The following is a 13,414-nucleotide window of genomic DNA, read 5'->3' as shown; positions in this document are numbered from 1 at the left end:
ATCTCTTCCTACTCTTGTACAAGATGAGCATGGCCTTGCCTCGTCTCATCTCACTGCTGCCACCATCCATCACCACCTCTGCCCACACTTGTGTAAGATGAGTACAGGCCTGCTCTCCACTGTCTTTGCCCATGCTCATACAAGATAAGCACAGGCCCGTCCTATTTACCACCACCTCCGATCACCTTCTCCACCTGCGCTCATTCAAGACGAGCACAGATCCGTCATTCTAGTGCTGTTTTTGCCCGTGCTCTCCTCTGCTCACATTTGGTGTTGGTCATGTGGCTCTTGAACTGCTTCTTTGATGTGTAGCTGGTTCTTTCCATTGCAGGCCCTGTACTCTCATGCAGAGGGCCTTCAATCTTGTAGTGTACTCTAGTATAGTTTGTAAAGACCGATATCATGATAATTTCAGACTTTTTTTTCAAAAACATCAGATTGAGTAAAGAGCAATAATAAGCAAGGTATCCCATGCTTTTCATTATGCTCACTATTGTCTTACAAGATAATTGATAATCCTAGAGCTGTCTCTGGTCATAGATAGTGATGTCTCGAGAGTCTGCCTTGCCTCGCAAGACTCAACTAGAGTCACTATCCCATTTTGGAAAGGATCAAGCTTGGATTATCTATACAGACTGACACCAAGATATTGAGTCATTACTAGCTATCTCTAGATACTTCTAGCTCTAGTGGACCTAGTGAAAGCTAGGTCTCGGCAGCCAGATTCCTGATGACTACTGGTCCACTATTCAACTATGGTCCAGGGATAGTACATACTGGTCAATTTCCTCCACTAGATGGCATCATGATCAATTCTGTGTTTGAAGACCTTCAAAGGGTGGTAAACAGGAGAATTTGGAGACAGACATCCTAAGGGTCCAAGTCAGTCAATATCTTCCTACCATCTAGACTAGTTCCAGACTCCAATCACTGACCGTCACCAAGCTTGTACTTGTGCCTGCGAAAGTGTTTGAACAGCAATTGCAGAGCTGCCGCAATGGCACTTTTGAACATGGCGGCTGTATGTTAGCCTGTATGCTAACATACAGCCATGTTCAAAAGTGCCATTGCAGCAGCTCGGCAATTGCCGTTCAAACACTTCTCGCAGGCACGAGTACAAGACTATAACCCCTAGTGCTGACCGGTGGCCTCCACGGAAGACAGCTGTCAAGACCACGATAAGATAGATTGTTAGACGAGCTCCGATATGTGCAGGATTACCGAAGATATATTGTATGAGTTTCAAGCTTCAAGCTTGAAGAGCGCCCCGTCTAGTGAGTGAGGTGGATAACTTGACAAAGCTGAGGCAACATGCACTTTTCGAGGGAGGCAGCTTTTTTTCAACAAATAGACATACAAAAAAAGAAAGCAAATACGGGCTAATGAGACAATCCAAGGAATGAAAGAGACAAATATAACCAGGATGAAAGAATGCATAGAGATTAGCAGATGCATACATTACAAATTGGAGAAAGATAACAGTGTTCGACACAAAGTACGATGAAATGCTACACAATGGTGACCTATGAGACACTGGGGTAATCGCCGACTGATTGGTGAAGTGGATACAGCGGATTAAACAGTTGACAGAATAAATGAATACAGTAGATGATCAAAGCCATGTCAAGGCGATCGGTCCATTCGTGATATGTGCGTCGAGTGCGCTGCACCGGATCAATAAGTCGTAAATGAGAAGACATTGGAGGAACGGGTGTTTACACCGCTCATCACTAGTCGTTGCGCTTAACAGCGGAGGGAGCGCCAATTAGAACTGGAGCTGGGGCCGTGCCCAACACGGGGCTTCGCAACTGAGGCAGAATTTGTGCCGCTGGGGGTAGGAGGAGCAACGGGCTTCATCCTTGCGGGGGCTCCGAGCATGACTCCGCCAGTCAGGACTGTCGTCTTTCCACCGTCGTAATTTGTCACCTCGTTCTTGGAGGAGTCGACGAAGATACGAGCCTGGCGTGCTCGCTCACGGCGAGAAAGTTGAGACTTCTCGGTGGAGACAGATGAAATGGTCGTGACAGAGGAAGCATACTCGGAGGACGTGTCGACAGATGAAAAAGTCAAGCCAGAGCTGGAGTTCGACGAACGAGAACTAGACCGGGAATGGTTCGAAGTTGCAGAGACAGGGGAAGTGGACTTTGGGGGAGACACGATTTTCGGGAATGAGCCGAAGACTGGAGTCAACCGTGTAGGCTGACGAATCTCATCGGCGAGGATGGCAAAAAGCTCCTCTTCAGAGTCCTCGTCAAATTGCAGCAATTCCTGTTCGAAAGTCTTCATCGACGCATTCTCCCGCACCCTTGACTGCTCCTGCAAAAGAACCTTCGCTGCCGCTGCAGCCAAATCCAATTCGTCTGACCAAATTGTGATGAGCTTGCCGACCTGACCATTGCCCCAGTTGCCGAAGCGAACTGAGACACAACCAGGGTCAATGAATAGGTCGAATTCAAGACCGCCGAGCGCAGCTATCCACTCCGACCATTGGACATTGGCAGCCCTGCAGGAGGCGTGAACGGGGCGAGGGGGCTGCGTAGTCGTAAATGTGAGGCAGCGACGTCCGGAGCCACGGAGAGGATCGGTGGGGACCCAAGATCTAGCGCAATGAGCCGTCAAGTTCGCCTCGAGGGAGAGCTGTAACTTCAGGAGAGTGGCCGCGGGGTAACGGTTAACGAGAGGGCGCAGAATGTATACGATGGCATGGGCGAGGGTGGCGGGGAGGGACGTGGTGAGAGTGGTGAAAGTGGTGAAAGTGGCCATGACTGATGGATGAAAGATGAAAGCTGAGTTGAGATAAGGTTGGATAAATGGACGTGATCGACCGGCGATGAAAATGTGCGGGAGATGCTCGCAGAAGAGTCTAGAGTGAGTACGTGAAGGACGTCGAATAAGGGTGTAATTATGGAATACGTGAATGCAGAGATCGAATGTGTTGCAAGTAGAGGACTATTGGATCGACACTGAAGATAAAAGTTCTAGTATGGATAGTCAGCATTAGGATAACAGCAAAACGGCTGATAGGCTCACCTAACAAGCTGGAGTACAAGAAGACGTAGAGTAGAATAAGCGACAATCAGTAAGAGACTCTGCAACGATTGACTGGGCAATGTGGACATACCTCAACCGGAACTGAGTGGAGTAGGAGAGAGATGGATCGATCGAAACCCTGGTGAGGATGAAGAAACTAGAGAGGAGTACTTATACAAGAGAGCCATATGGGCGTCTAGAGACAAACAATGAGAGCGTCGGCTGTGAACGCCTTCTGGGGCATTACAGCGAGAAAACAAAAGAAAGTGGCGGCCAAGGAACAAAGCATCCTGTTGCCGTTTTCGGATACAATAATGCCTCATATCACGTGGCCGTGTTCTTGGTTCTGAACAATAGCCTCTGTACGCTCTTCTCTGCTGCTCGCCTCAACATAAACACAGCCCGTGTGTTGATGCATTTACGCTCTCCATGCTTTATCTACACAAGTGGACGTCCCCAAGCTTCTCAACAATCACAGCCCTCAAAAACAATAGTGTATCAGAGATCTTCTTCCACGACTTGCACATGTATCCGGATTCCGCTAAGATCTAGGTACATCAGAACGAATGTACATTTCTGAATCCCTCGAGAGCAGACGAAGCGGTTATACGAATACAACATAATTCCAGTGGTCAACAAGGCACAGTCTCGATCGAGGCCTCACACAAGGCTATGCAACATATACAGACCAGTAGCAAAGTCATCCGCCACCGCCAGCCACCATAATTTGAGGGTCCGCTTCAACTTTAACTCTAATCTTCATACCGACGAGTCCAATAAGCGTTCGTTTCCTTTTGTCGCTCACAGCGCTCCCTTCAAAATCTTGTCCTCGCCGCAAATTCCATCTCGTGCAAAAGCCAGGCCCAACCTTCAAAAGATCATTCTTTACAAATATGGTGCAGTGATACAATCCCTTAGGGGCAGAATCCATGTCGATTTACTTTTCGCCCACTGCGTACAGACTCTCGCTGTCGACCTTCTCAACCCTTCTGCTGAGCACGAGAAGAGGTCTCACAAGCTCAAGAGACTTGTACAGAGGTATGGAGAGGACTAAAATGGTCAAGGTTTGAAATTGATGTCGTTGGTATAGCCCGAACTCGTACTTCATGGACGTCAAGTGCCCAGGTACATCGCATTGTTTACATACCTTGGTCGGCTAGCTCATCACGAATGCTCGTTACGATCTAGGTTGCTTCGCCATCACGACTGTCTTCTCACATGCTCAAACTGTCGTTATCTGCGGTGCATGCGCTAGTGTTTTGTGCCAGCCAACTGGTGGTAAAGCGAGACTGACCGAGGGTGCGTGGCGTCCTTCATCTTCCTGTGACAGAATTCATCATATCTACATCTACAGGGAGCTCATACCGCCGGAAGAACTAAACATCCTTCTTGCTATATATCTACCTTATCTGCATCCGCACTTCGGTCGCTAGCATACACCGCCATCACCCTTACACACGCTCTTCGCATCGCTTTCAGTTCATGCCCTCATATCCCGTGAAATGCTGTTCTAGTTGGAGCTAGCCGCCCGCTTGAGTCGCCCACTTTACATTTCTCTCAAAATTCGCTATGTTGTAACCCCTAGGTCATCAAAGTATCACGATGGCGTGTGTGAGCAGATACTCTCGCCGATGATCCTCAGTGTGCTGCTTTGGCTTTCTTCCATCAACTCTCTACTCGGGTTTTTCGATAGCCTTCAGGCTAAAAAGATCGATGACATTCTGATGTTAAGGTGCTTGCCTACTGCATATGGTAGTCGATATCTCTATTGTACGTCTTGTATGCAAGGCATAGACGATCTATGTATCTATGTGGAAGCATCATCATAGCTTTCCCTTGGGAGGTGGGCGTATATCTGCACGCACAACGCCCTCCTGGGTTGTAACAGCCACAAGTGTTCCGCTCCGAGAATACATCTAAATAGGTCATCAGTCATCATTCTCACGGATATCAGGCCACTCACTCTTCCAATTACGACACCCCGACCTAAACCAGCAATTGGCGATACGGTCTAAAATGCCGAATAAGTCTACCGACTGAAGACGAAGTCTGAACCAGGAACACTCACCATGTACAAGATCCAGTCGCTACAATCAAAGGTATGACTGTGGTGATGTTGATCAGAGTGCACTCACGCAGATGGAAAGAAGAACAGCGACATACTCGTAGAAGAAGATAGAGTGATCGAGACTCGACTGATGTTACAGGTTAGCACCGACAGGAAGAATAACAGCGGATCTGCCATACCACCATTGCCAACGCATCAGGTCCTGCTGTATTTCTTTTCAACCCAAGAGTGTTGGCTGCTACAGGCAAGCTACGGAGACATCTTCAACTACTGGTGATAGTTTCAACATCCGGATAAGAGACGTACAAGTGAATATCGGACATGTATCCCAAAATACACTGTACAATAAGTAAGCGGTGTCAGCAAGCTTTCAGGTGCCAAAATGTATGGATTGACCTTTTGGAAAGGTGTTTCGTACAATACATTGTCTCGCGGCCTCATCCAGTACATGAATACCGGAGTACCTTCTGGGCCCATCTGCTCCTTGATACGTTTCACAGTTATTGGACTACGCGCCCGTTCCTAATGTTCGACAAACCACATGAATATTGCGCCTATCCATACTTATGCGTGAACGAACCTCGGCGTACTGTCTCAGGTAGTCCTTTGTACTCTCGTTCAACCCAGGCTTTTGCGCCATGGCAAGTAATATTTCTTCTTCGTCTTGGCAGTCGTCCGGACGCGGCACATCTGGCATCGGCCAATGATGTGAAGGTTGCCAGAATTCGGGAATTTGGAATGAACAGATGATAACAAAAACGGCACGACCACTCTGCACAGCCCGAACAGAGCGGGTAGTGTATGTCCGGCCTTCGCGCACGCGATCGACATAGTAGAGGATTGGGACTGAAGGGGATGCACTGAGGAGAAAGTAGGACTGCGAAAAGATCAGACGTTGTTACGATAGATGAAGAACATGCGAGCGTACATGTAGAGACTGATGCATAGTCCCATTTTTCCGCACAGGTTATCAGAGCCGTGAAACTACCATTGCTGCAGTGAAACACAGTGGAATATAGCAAAGTGCTTACGTGCAAAGCGTATTCCGGCTTCACGCACTTAGTTGCGGCGACAATCGCTTGCGATATTACCTGTCCTCCAAAGACACCCCTAGAACGAAAAGGAAGCCATAGAGATTTTGAACGGAACAAGTTGGTGTCGAGCTGCTCTATCTCCAGGGAGGTAGATATCTGTTCGTGCTCAGCTTGATCCGGGTCCGCTGTGTCCGTCATGAATATTGAATACGATGAAGACCGGATTTGAGAATCTGGCTGGTAGAAGGTGACGGATCCCGAGCGAGCCCGAATCCAACCTCTTATGCTTGCTAAATTATGACTGAGTTTGCAATGATAGAGTACTTAAGTAGAGGAGCCCGACGGTGTGGAGGGAATTACGACCGGCTACTTCGTTACCGACCCGCTATCCCCAGACTAACTGACGCGTTGAACGTTTATGTAGTTTTGAACTGCTCGCATGGTGATAAACGGATTCACGCAGAACAAATCCCTCACAATTGAAACATATGGCTACAATGCATACTGTGATGATAATTTATCCAGTCAAAGCTCCTCAACCTCGACTGTAAAGCCACATTCGTGACAAACCTGTGTTCCGATCCCATCTTTGCCAGGGTTAGGCTCACTGAACACATGCTTATGCTCTGCATCTTTCCGTTTCTGCCATACACCTTCCCCAGTCCGTCTCCTTAGCTCCTTCAAACCTTGTTCAAACTTTTTATTCTTTTTCTTTTTTGCCTCTACAGCGCGCCGTTCCCATTCGTCGTCAAGAGCCTCCGGAGAGCCCCATTTCTTCCAAGCAAACTCTTCTACCTGAAAGCGACAGAACAGCATCATGTTCGCAAACGTCGATTTATGTGGATTTGCCTTGAGAAGATGTGGTAATTCTTCTGCGTCTCTGAGTTCGGCTGCATGGATGGCCAATGAATTTGGTCAGAACATGTGGACATGAATAGGTATGTGCAGGGCTTACAGTCAGTTAAGAGGTAGTCCTACGATCCTTTGGAGTGAGCAATTTTTGACGCGAAGGACGAAGCAGACGTACCTCTTTACATTCCGTTTTCGTTAGAAGACCATACTTCTCTTGCATGTTGCTTTTGCACTGATTGCAGACGAGGCAGCGAAACATCTTCCTATATGTCTGGTCGATATCTATAGAACTGCATTCCTTGCATTTCGGATTTCGACTTGGATCTAAGGAAATGGCTGATGTATGGAGATTCTAATCAAGAACAAAGTCAACTAGGTCGAATCAGAGTTACTCACGAGGCTCTACATTCTGTGCCGCCCTCTGTCTCTCTCGTTCCCTCTCCTTAGCCCTCAGATCTTCATCGACCTCCTTATTGTCCTCAACCAAGAACCCTCCCTTTGAGTTAGTCATCTTGGACAGGTCATAGTCAAAGTATTTCCCCAAGCGCGAATCCCGCTTGAGCTTCGTAGGTTGTTTGGATGTCGTAGGTGATGTAGATGTAGCTGGAGTTACACCGAGCGGCCTCTTATTGTTCAGATTGATAGCAGACGAAGACGACGTAGAGGCTTCCTTCTCTCGTTGCTTCGCCTTGGCTGCATAAGATTGAAACCCATGAGTTCTGATCCTTCCCAGAATGGTATGATACTGGGCACAGCACCTTTCAAGCGATTGAGTTCTATGTGCCGGACTTGTTCAGGGGTAAGCTGCAAGTCAATGTCTGGTATAGCCCTGCGAGGAGGTGTTACAGGTCTACTTGGGCCAGGTTCCGACATTGTGGACTACAGAGATATTACAGGACAGAGATGTAGTCTGATGTAGAAAGCTTTAGGGCGCTGTGTAGAACTCCGCAGGACTTTCTAACAGGTTATTAACCAGGAGGTGTTAATAACGCGTTAATAACTAATGTTAATAACTACACATTGTGAGCGTGGGAGAATGAAAGTAAAATCGAGAAAATGGGTCAACAAAATGATGGCTCACAGCACTCACAGTTCACTCAGTTGTATACATACAGAAACTAAACCTAAATGGATTGGAGAGGCTCAGATAGCTAAGCATAAATAGGATGATTTGAGTGAGTGGTTGTGGAGTTGGGTTTCCTAGCCTAACCTTCCTAGTTTTTTCTCTTGTTCTGCCACAAGGGGAGGCAACTGCTCACTCAAATCTAGGGTTCCATGAGTAATTCACGGACAGTTGTTAACAAATGTTAATAACATTTGCCTCTCTGAGGAATTTCTAACATGAGTTAATAACAGATTAATGACAATTGTATATAAAGTGTTATTAACATGTTAAAAACTGATTTATTTACATGTTAATAAAGAAAGTGGTGTTAATAACAAGAAGTTACTAGCTCCATTCAATCTCAGAGCTGGGAATGGAAGGGGGAGCTTCAGGGGGGTAGGAGGGGTGAGGGGCTTATAGCAGTGTACCTAGGAGTATCAGATAGCAGATCTGCGAAGGCCTCCTTATGGATTGTGAACTCCTGCACGATATTGAGTACGGAAGCCTGGCATGGGGTCCTCTCTGTCAGCCATCTATGTCATTGTCTGAGTCGTCTAAGTCATCATTAGAATCGAAGCTATCCAAGGTGAAGGTAGTAGTGCCTGCCATGTTAGCGGTGCTCTTAGATGATAAATAAGAGATGGCAGCCTTGAGATCATCTTCAAGATTGCAGAACTTGATGGTCAAGTGCTTTTTTGGCACTTTGTCTTCAGTCTATAGAATAAATGAGCCACAGCATGGAAAGAAGATGGATGTACATACCGTATGGGTGCCATACCACTGTCCAATAATAGTCATATCCACAAGCAACTGTGCACGCTGGTGTCCTCACAGCACCAAATTGAGCCGAGTGAATCTTGAACCAGTGATACGCTAGAGGTGGCTCTCGGTGCCGAGCACAACACCAAAACAACCTCTAATGCAGGGGTGCTAGAGCTAGTATCTGATACACAAGGAATTGTTAGTGATGACTTTAGAAATCGATGGCGCACTGAGAAGTAGCGAGGAGTGTGAGATTATAGCGCCCGAACAGTTTCGGGACTGCACCGAACACTGACTGAACGTTCGGTCGGTTGTGTCGGGGATTCGGTCGGTAACGAGAAGGTAGTGTCGCGACCGACAACTACGTGCTTCAAGGGCCACACGGGACTCTGACAATATACGAGGGAGGACAAGGGGTATGAGCGAAGAGACGAGTACGAACGCGAACAAGGCCGAACGACAAGGATGACAAGTTTTCGGGAGCCGATGAAGACGATTTCGATGGTTGAGACTAGTGCGAGTGAGCTCTGAACTGTGGGGTGCGAAAGCTGGTTTATTCCAGAGTTGTATGTAGGTTTTTATAGTAAACCGAGCCTCTAAATAAAATATTTAAATAAGAAATGAGAGTGGATGTCAAATGGGCGCCAAGCCTTAGCGATCAGAGAAGATAAGAAGGTAGGTGAGATGTCCATATGGGTTCCGAAGGTGACAAGGTAAAAGTTAATCAGCGATGGCGAAATCCCGAACGTTCGGGATCCATCGCCCGAGTGTAGGTAGACGGAACAGGTGTTGGAGAACCAATGAAAAATAAAGAAGAGGTATCGTACGATCAGGGTGGCCAAGTAATGGTGCAAGATCACGTTTGACCGACCATGTGGAAGTTGGGAAGATAAGCAATAAGGAATGACCGACTCACGGAGGACATCGGCCGATATGAAATACTGGCTCCGATCTCATAAACACTTATCATAACACTCCTGTGTGGCCATGGTGAGTACGTGAAGTGTGGGCGAACTGACCCAAGTGCTGTTGAACGTCCTTCGGTGGCTTGTCGTTGGTCGGGCAGGGACCGACCGTGTTCGGTGCAAGTTGGCATCTTCGGTACTTGTCGAGCGCTGTTCGGTATCTCCCAAAAGCTTCCTGAATACCTCCCTCGGACCCTAGCACGGGTGCATGCTCATCACCGGTCTGCTTATCTGGCATTGAGTTCATGAGAATGGAAAAGACTCTCTCAGCAAGCATCTAAAAATGAAAAGGAAAGGTTAGTTGTAGGCAGAAGGAAGTGAGGAGCTGCAGCACACCATAAGAATGTCTGCTTCTGGATTGTTTGTGAATTGCCACCACTAGCCTAGGACATTGCTATCTTGGATGGGCTTGGCCCTGTCAAAGGGGGCCTTCTCCTGCCAATATGCATCAAGCTGCAACCAGAATTTTGTGATGGCCATGGCACCGCCAAGCCTTTTGAGTACAGGCATCCATACGCTCCACCATTGGCTTGAGCATCTCATCCCAAGGGAATGCTTTCATGCGGTTGAATAGATGAGGATGTGGAATGTTGAGGTCAGATCCCTATTTGGGAATCACAATAACAGGATTGGCAGCTGCAGAGTTGATTAAGAAGTCTGACCGTGGGTATCCTGTCACCAAAAATAAATGTGACATGAGAATCTATTTAGTTGAATCAGGAAAAAGGCACAAACGAGGATCTAATGTGAAAGCCGTGACATGAAAGTCCTTGCAGTCTTCAAAAAAGGTGTCAAAGTGCTCATTGATTATGCCTATGACTTCCTTGGCGAACTCCAGTGTAATGCCAGTCTTTTGCTGTCTGAGATCAAAAAGCTCGCGCAGCGTGGCACCCATTACTAGGTGGAATACATACACATTGGAAACATTGGCCTGTGTTGATTCAAGTGCCCAAAGAGACCAGATCAGGGGCTGGATGATCCTAATGTATTATAGCAGCCCAAGTTTGAGCCAGTGGTAATCTTCGGACACCCAGTGGGCAAATAAGTTTTGGACTTTCATGTACTATTGGAAGCATCAATGAATAGTAATATAACTATTTTTAGTCTAAGCATACCTTCAATTTGATGGTGCCAGATTGCATCAGGTGCCGAACTTGAGGTAAACTCATCTCAAATAAATGGCCACCAGACTAGTGGGTGCCAAATTGAGTCTTTCCAACATTCTGAAGTACACTAACATGTTTACCATTGTCATTTTCCTTGAATTGCATGCAAAGATGCACTTCGGCATATGTTGAAGTGCCAAAGGATGCCAAAATTGCTTTGAAGATCTTGATCATCTAAAAGGTGACATAAAAGAAGTTCAATTCAAAGAAGCACAGGCACACAGTACCTATCTAAATTGAAGCAGCTTAGTTATGGCATTGATGATGTTGTGGATATGATGGCATACATCTCGGAGATTTAATACAGTACTAATCTTAGCAGTGACTTCTCAACAAGTGGTGGCACAGGTGAAAACATTGTCAGAAATTGATGTGGTGATCTTCTCTGGACCAATCCACTGGATTATCTGCAAAGCCCTACACAAGTGCTAGCTAATTGAATTCAGATCAACTTATTTGCTTACTTTTAAAACCCTTGATAAGATCCATATAGAGATGTGCTAAGCATCTAAGCCAATATATGCATCAATAAAATAGGATTTATGTGCATCAGTTGTTGCATGCATGAAATATATTGAATCCCACCTTGTGTTAGTTCTATCGAAGCTGATAGTGGTATATGTGGAGTTCTTGATATGATCTTCTTGCAGGCTGTGGACTAGCATAGCTTCTTTTGGGATGTGCTTATTAACAAAGGTGCTTGAGGAGATGGGATGAATGCTGGGATTTAGAGTGGTCAGCAATTTCTTCCACTCCGAGGAATCAATGACATTGGGGACAAGACCATGCATGCAGATCAAGCACATAATGCAATGGTTGACCTGGCACTGGAGGTCTGCCTTTATCTCTGATTGCTTTTTGGTGGGAATCTTCTTTTCAGCATCCTTGGCAGCATGGATAACTGATGGCTGTTTTAGGTTGGGAGTGGTTTTGCTAACAGACAGTTCTTGGGAAAGTGAACCCCTTCCAGACTCAGAAGCAGTGTCATCGTGTTTCATGATCTTGGCTCCCAAAGAACTCCTTTTCTGGGCTAGACAGGCCTATTCCCACAAGGTTCTGTGCTCCATGGACTTAGAGTGCTAGAGGTGCTCATAGCTGGCAGCATGGCCGTACACTCAGGCCTCCACTCTGTTGCCCTACTTGGTCCATCGGCATCCTTCAGTAACACACCAGTAGCTTCTCACACCCTTGGAATCAGTACCTATCGCTGCAAGCTTTGGCATGAGCTCATCAGGGGGTCAACCTTGGCAGACACTCTTCCACAATAAATAAGCTTATGTCAATCCACTCAAAAACATTGCTTACCATTTTTGGAAGGTCTAGTATTCTACTGAGGAAGTCAGATCTTGAAGAAGCAACTACTTTGACTTCTGTGCCAGTAGATGCCATGAAAGCTAACCTTTTGCACTTTAAAGTGTTTGGCTTGGGATCCATTGACACCTGTGCTATCAATCAATTGAAGTGGAATCTGTCTAGGTGATCAATCTTGCACCAAAGGGTAATCTAGCCCCTTTTTTGCATAGATTTGTCTGACACCTCTCAGCACATCCCTTCCCCACTTCATAATGACTTCATTTGAGGGGTACTGATCATGATACTTCTAAAGCACATCAATGATAGCACATATCACTGGGCCGTGTTCCACAATCAGTATGATTCTATCTCTAGTTGACTGTGTTTGCCAGCTGAAAACTGACTTAAATTGTTCACTAAATACCCTAACCTCATCTTCAATCTTTTTCATCAGATTAGGGTCCAGAGAGAAGTTGAGGAAGCATGCATAATATGAGTCCTGAGAATTTTCCATGAAAGGCAGATTTGATTCTAGAGGTATTCCCAATAGCAGGTGATGCAGTTCCATGAGAATAGTCTCAAAGCTGACATTGTTTGACTCAGTGGACATGGCATGAGCAGGGGGAATAGGTAACGGAATGTTCAGAGTGGGAACCAATGCAGTCTGAGATTCTGCACTCCTAGACAAAATTATTATTTTGCAGGGAAGACATGATTGCACAGCCACAACCTTCAATATTTCTACCTAGCCCTTGCCCAAATATGTACATTATAATGTAAATTCAATTGCTGATCATTATATACAATTTTGAACATTATTAACATTATTAACATCAACATTGTGCCCCCTTGGAGGGGGCCTGTTAATAACAGTGTTAATAACAATGTTAATAACATAAGTTATCAACATATTAGCAATTCAGGGATTACTCATGGAACCCTACTCAAATCACCCCATTTGTGCTCCAGCCATCTGTACCTCTCCAGTCCATTTAGGTTTAGTTTATAGAGGTTTGAAAATTATTCAGAAACAGCTGTAACTTAGAGATTGCACTGAATAACAACAAACAAGATATATTGCTATTTTAGGAAATTAGTTATTAACCTTGAAAACCAAGGGGTCCGATAGGTGCCTGTTA

The 13,414-nt window shown here is 46.0% G+C and overlaps 7 protein-coding genes across 7 annotated transcripts; 1 reads left to right on the top strand and 6 right to left on the bottom strand.

Annotated features, from left to right (window-relative positions):
- Positions 1 to 1,313: 1,313 nt before the first annotated feature.
- On the bottom strand, positions 1,314 to 3,163 carry HETIRDRAFT_407149 (uncharacterized protein). The gene is made up of 3 exons (XM_009543138.1): positions 3,122 to 3,163; positions 3,073 to 3,077; positions 1,314 to 2,981 (listed from the first exon to the last, which is right to left on the bottom strand). Exon 3 carries the CDS (start codon positions 2,761 to 2,763, stop codon positions 1,744 to 1,746), a length of 1,020 nt encoding a protein of 339 aa, XP_009541433.1. The 5' UTR covers positions 2,764 to 2,981; positions 3,073 to 3,077; positions 3,122 to 3,163; the 3' UTR covers positions 1,314 to 1,743.
- Positions 3,164 to 3,826: 663 nt separating this feature from the next.
- On the top strand, positions 3,827 to 4,632 carry HETIRDRAFT_378607 (uncharacterized protein). The gene is made up of 5 exons (XM_009543137.1): positions 3,827 to 3,926; positions 3,992 to 4,068; positions 4,121 to 4,155; positions 4,219 to 4,329; positions 4,385 to 4,632. Exons 1-5 carry the CDS (start codon positions 3,924 to 3,926, stop codon positions 4,408 to 4,410), a joined length of 252 nt encoding a protein of 83 aa, XP_009541432.1. The 5' UTR covers positions 3,827 to 3,923; the 3' UTR covers positions 4,411 to 4,632.
- A 95-nt stretch (positions 4,633 to 4,727) lies between these two features.
- HETIRDRAFT_437983 (uncharacterized protein) lies at positions 4,728 to 6,362 on the bottom strand. Its single transcript, XM_009543136.1, has 10 exons — positions 6,130 to 6,362; positions 6,027 to 6,035; positions 5,679 to 5,975; positions 5,495 to 5,620; positions 5,405 to 5,436; positions 5,278 to 5,347; positions 5,194 to 5,225; positions 5,099 to 5,135; positions 4,994 to 5,041; positions 4,728 to 4,946 (listed from the first exon to the last, which is right to left on the bottom strand). Exons 1-10 carry the CDS (start codon positions 6,328 to 6,330, stop codon positions 4,854 to 4,856), a joined length of 945 nt encoding a protein of 314 aa, XP_009541431.1. The 5' UTR covers positions 6,331 to 6,362; the 3' UTR covers positions 4,728 to 4,853.
- A 295-nt stretch (positions 6,363 to 6,657) lies between these two features.
- HETIRDRAFT_307602 (uncharacterized protein) lies at positions 6,658 to 7,857 on the bottom strand (the record flags this gene model as incomplete). Its single annotated transcript, XM_009543135.1, has 5 exons — positions 6,658 to 7,022; positions 7,088 to 7,106; positions 7,160 to 7,320; positions 7,381 to 7,677; positions 7,743 to 7,857. 5 exons carry the CDS (start codon positions 7,855 to 7,857, stop codon positions 6,658 to 6,660), a joined length of 957 nt encoding a protein of 318 aa, XP_009541430.1.
- Positions 7,858 to 8,614: 757 nt separating this feature from the next.
- On the bottom strand, positions 8,615 to 8,887 carry HETIRDRAFT_413851 (uncharacterized protein; the record flags this gene model as incomplete). Its single annotated transcript, XM_009543134.1, has 2 exons — positions 8,615 to 8,803; positions 8,852 to 8,887. 2 exons carry the CDS (start codon positions 8,885 to 8,887, stop codon positions 8,615 to 8,617), a joined length of 225 nt encoding a protein of 74 aa, XP_009541429.1.
- A 930-nt stretch (positions 8,888 to 9,817) lies between these two features.
- Positions 9,818 to 10,093, bottom strand: HETIRDRAFT_307368 (uncharacterized protein; the record flags this gene model as incomplete). Its single annotated transcript, XM_009543133.1, has 1 exon — positions 9,818 to 10,093. The coding sequence occupies one exon, from the start codon at positions 10,091 to 10,093 to the stop codon at positions 9,818 to 9,820; it is 276 nt and encodes a 91-aa protein (XP_009541428.1).
- A 1,249-nt stretch (positions 10,094 to 11,342) lies between these two features.
- On the bottom strand, positions 11,343 to 11,980 carry HETIRDRAFT_413849 (uncharacterized protein; the record flags this gene model as incomplete). The annotated part of the gene is made up of 3 exons (XM_009543132.1): positions 11,343 to 11,389; positions 11,447 to 11,490; positions 11,568 to 11,980. The coding sequence occupies 3 exons, from the start codon at positions 11,978 to 11,980 to the stop codon at positions 11,343 to 11,345; spliced, it is 504 nt and encodes a 167-aa protein (XP_009541427.1).
- Positions 11,981 to 13,414: the final 1,434 nt, after the last annotated feature.

This window comes from Heterobasidion irregulare (assembly GCF_000320585.1).
Source record: "Heterobasidion irregulare TC 32-1 unplaced genomic scaffold scaffold_01, whole genome shotgun sequence".
Taxonomy (NCBI): Eukaryota; Fungi; Basidiomycota; class Agaricomycetes; order Russulales; family Bondarzewiaceae; genus Heterobasidion; species Heterobasidion irregulare.
This window is presented reverse-complemented; position numbering and strand designations above follow the sequence as displayed.

What these genes read in the sequence shown, in the direction of transcription:
- HETIRDRAFT_437983 (XM_009543136.1), bottom strand. Translation starts at nt 6,330, where the DNA reads ATGACGGACACAGCGGACCCGGATCAAGCTGAGCACGAACAGATATCT. An exon ending in CTGATGCGTTGGCAATGGTG is followed by an intron (nt 5,226 to 5,277) that starts GTATGGCAGATC and finishes CTGTAACATCAG; the next exon opens with TCGAGTCTCGATCACTCTAT. An exon ending in GGGGTGTCGTAATTGGAAGA is followed by an intron (nt 4,947 to 4,993) that starts GTGAGTGGCCTG and finishes TGACCTATTTAG; the next exon opens with ATGTATTCTCGGAGCGGAAC.
- HETIRDRAFT_378607 (XM_009543137.1), top strand. An exon ending in CATGGACGTCAAGTGCCCAG is followed by an intron (nt 4,156 to 4,218) that starts GTACATCGCATT and finishes GTTACGATCTAG; the next exon opens with GTTGCTTCGCCATCACGACT. An exon ending in TAAAGCGAGACTGACCGAGG is followed by an intron (nt 4,330 to 4,384) that starts GTGCGTGGCGTC and finishes CTACATCTACAG; the next exon opens with GGAGCTCATACCGCCGGAAG.
- HETIRDRAFT_407149 (XM_009543138.1), bottom strand. Translation starts at nt 2,763, where the DNA reads ATGGCCACTTTCACCACTTTCACCACTCTCACCACGTCCCTCCCCGCC.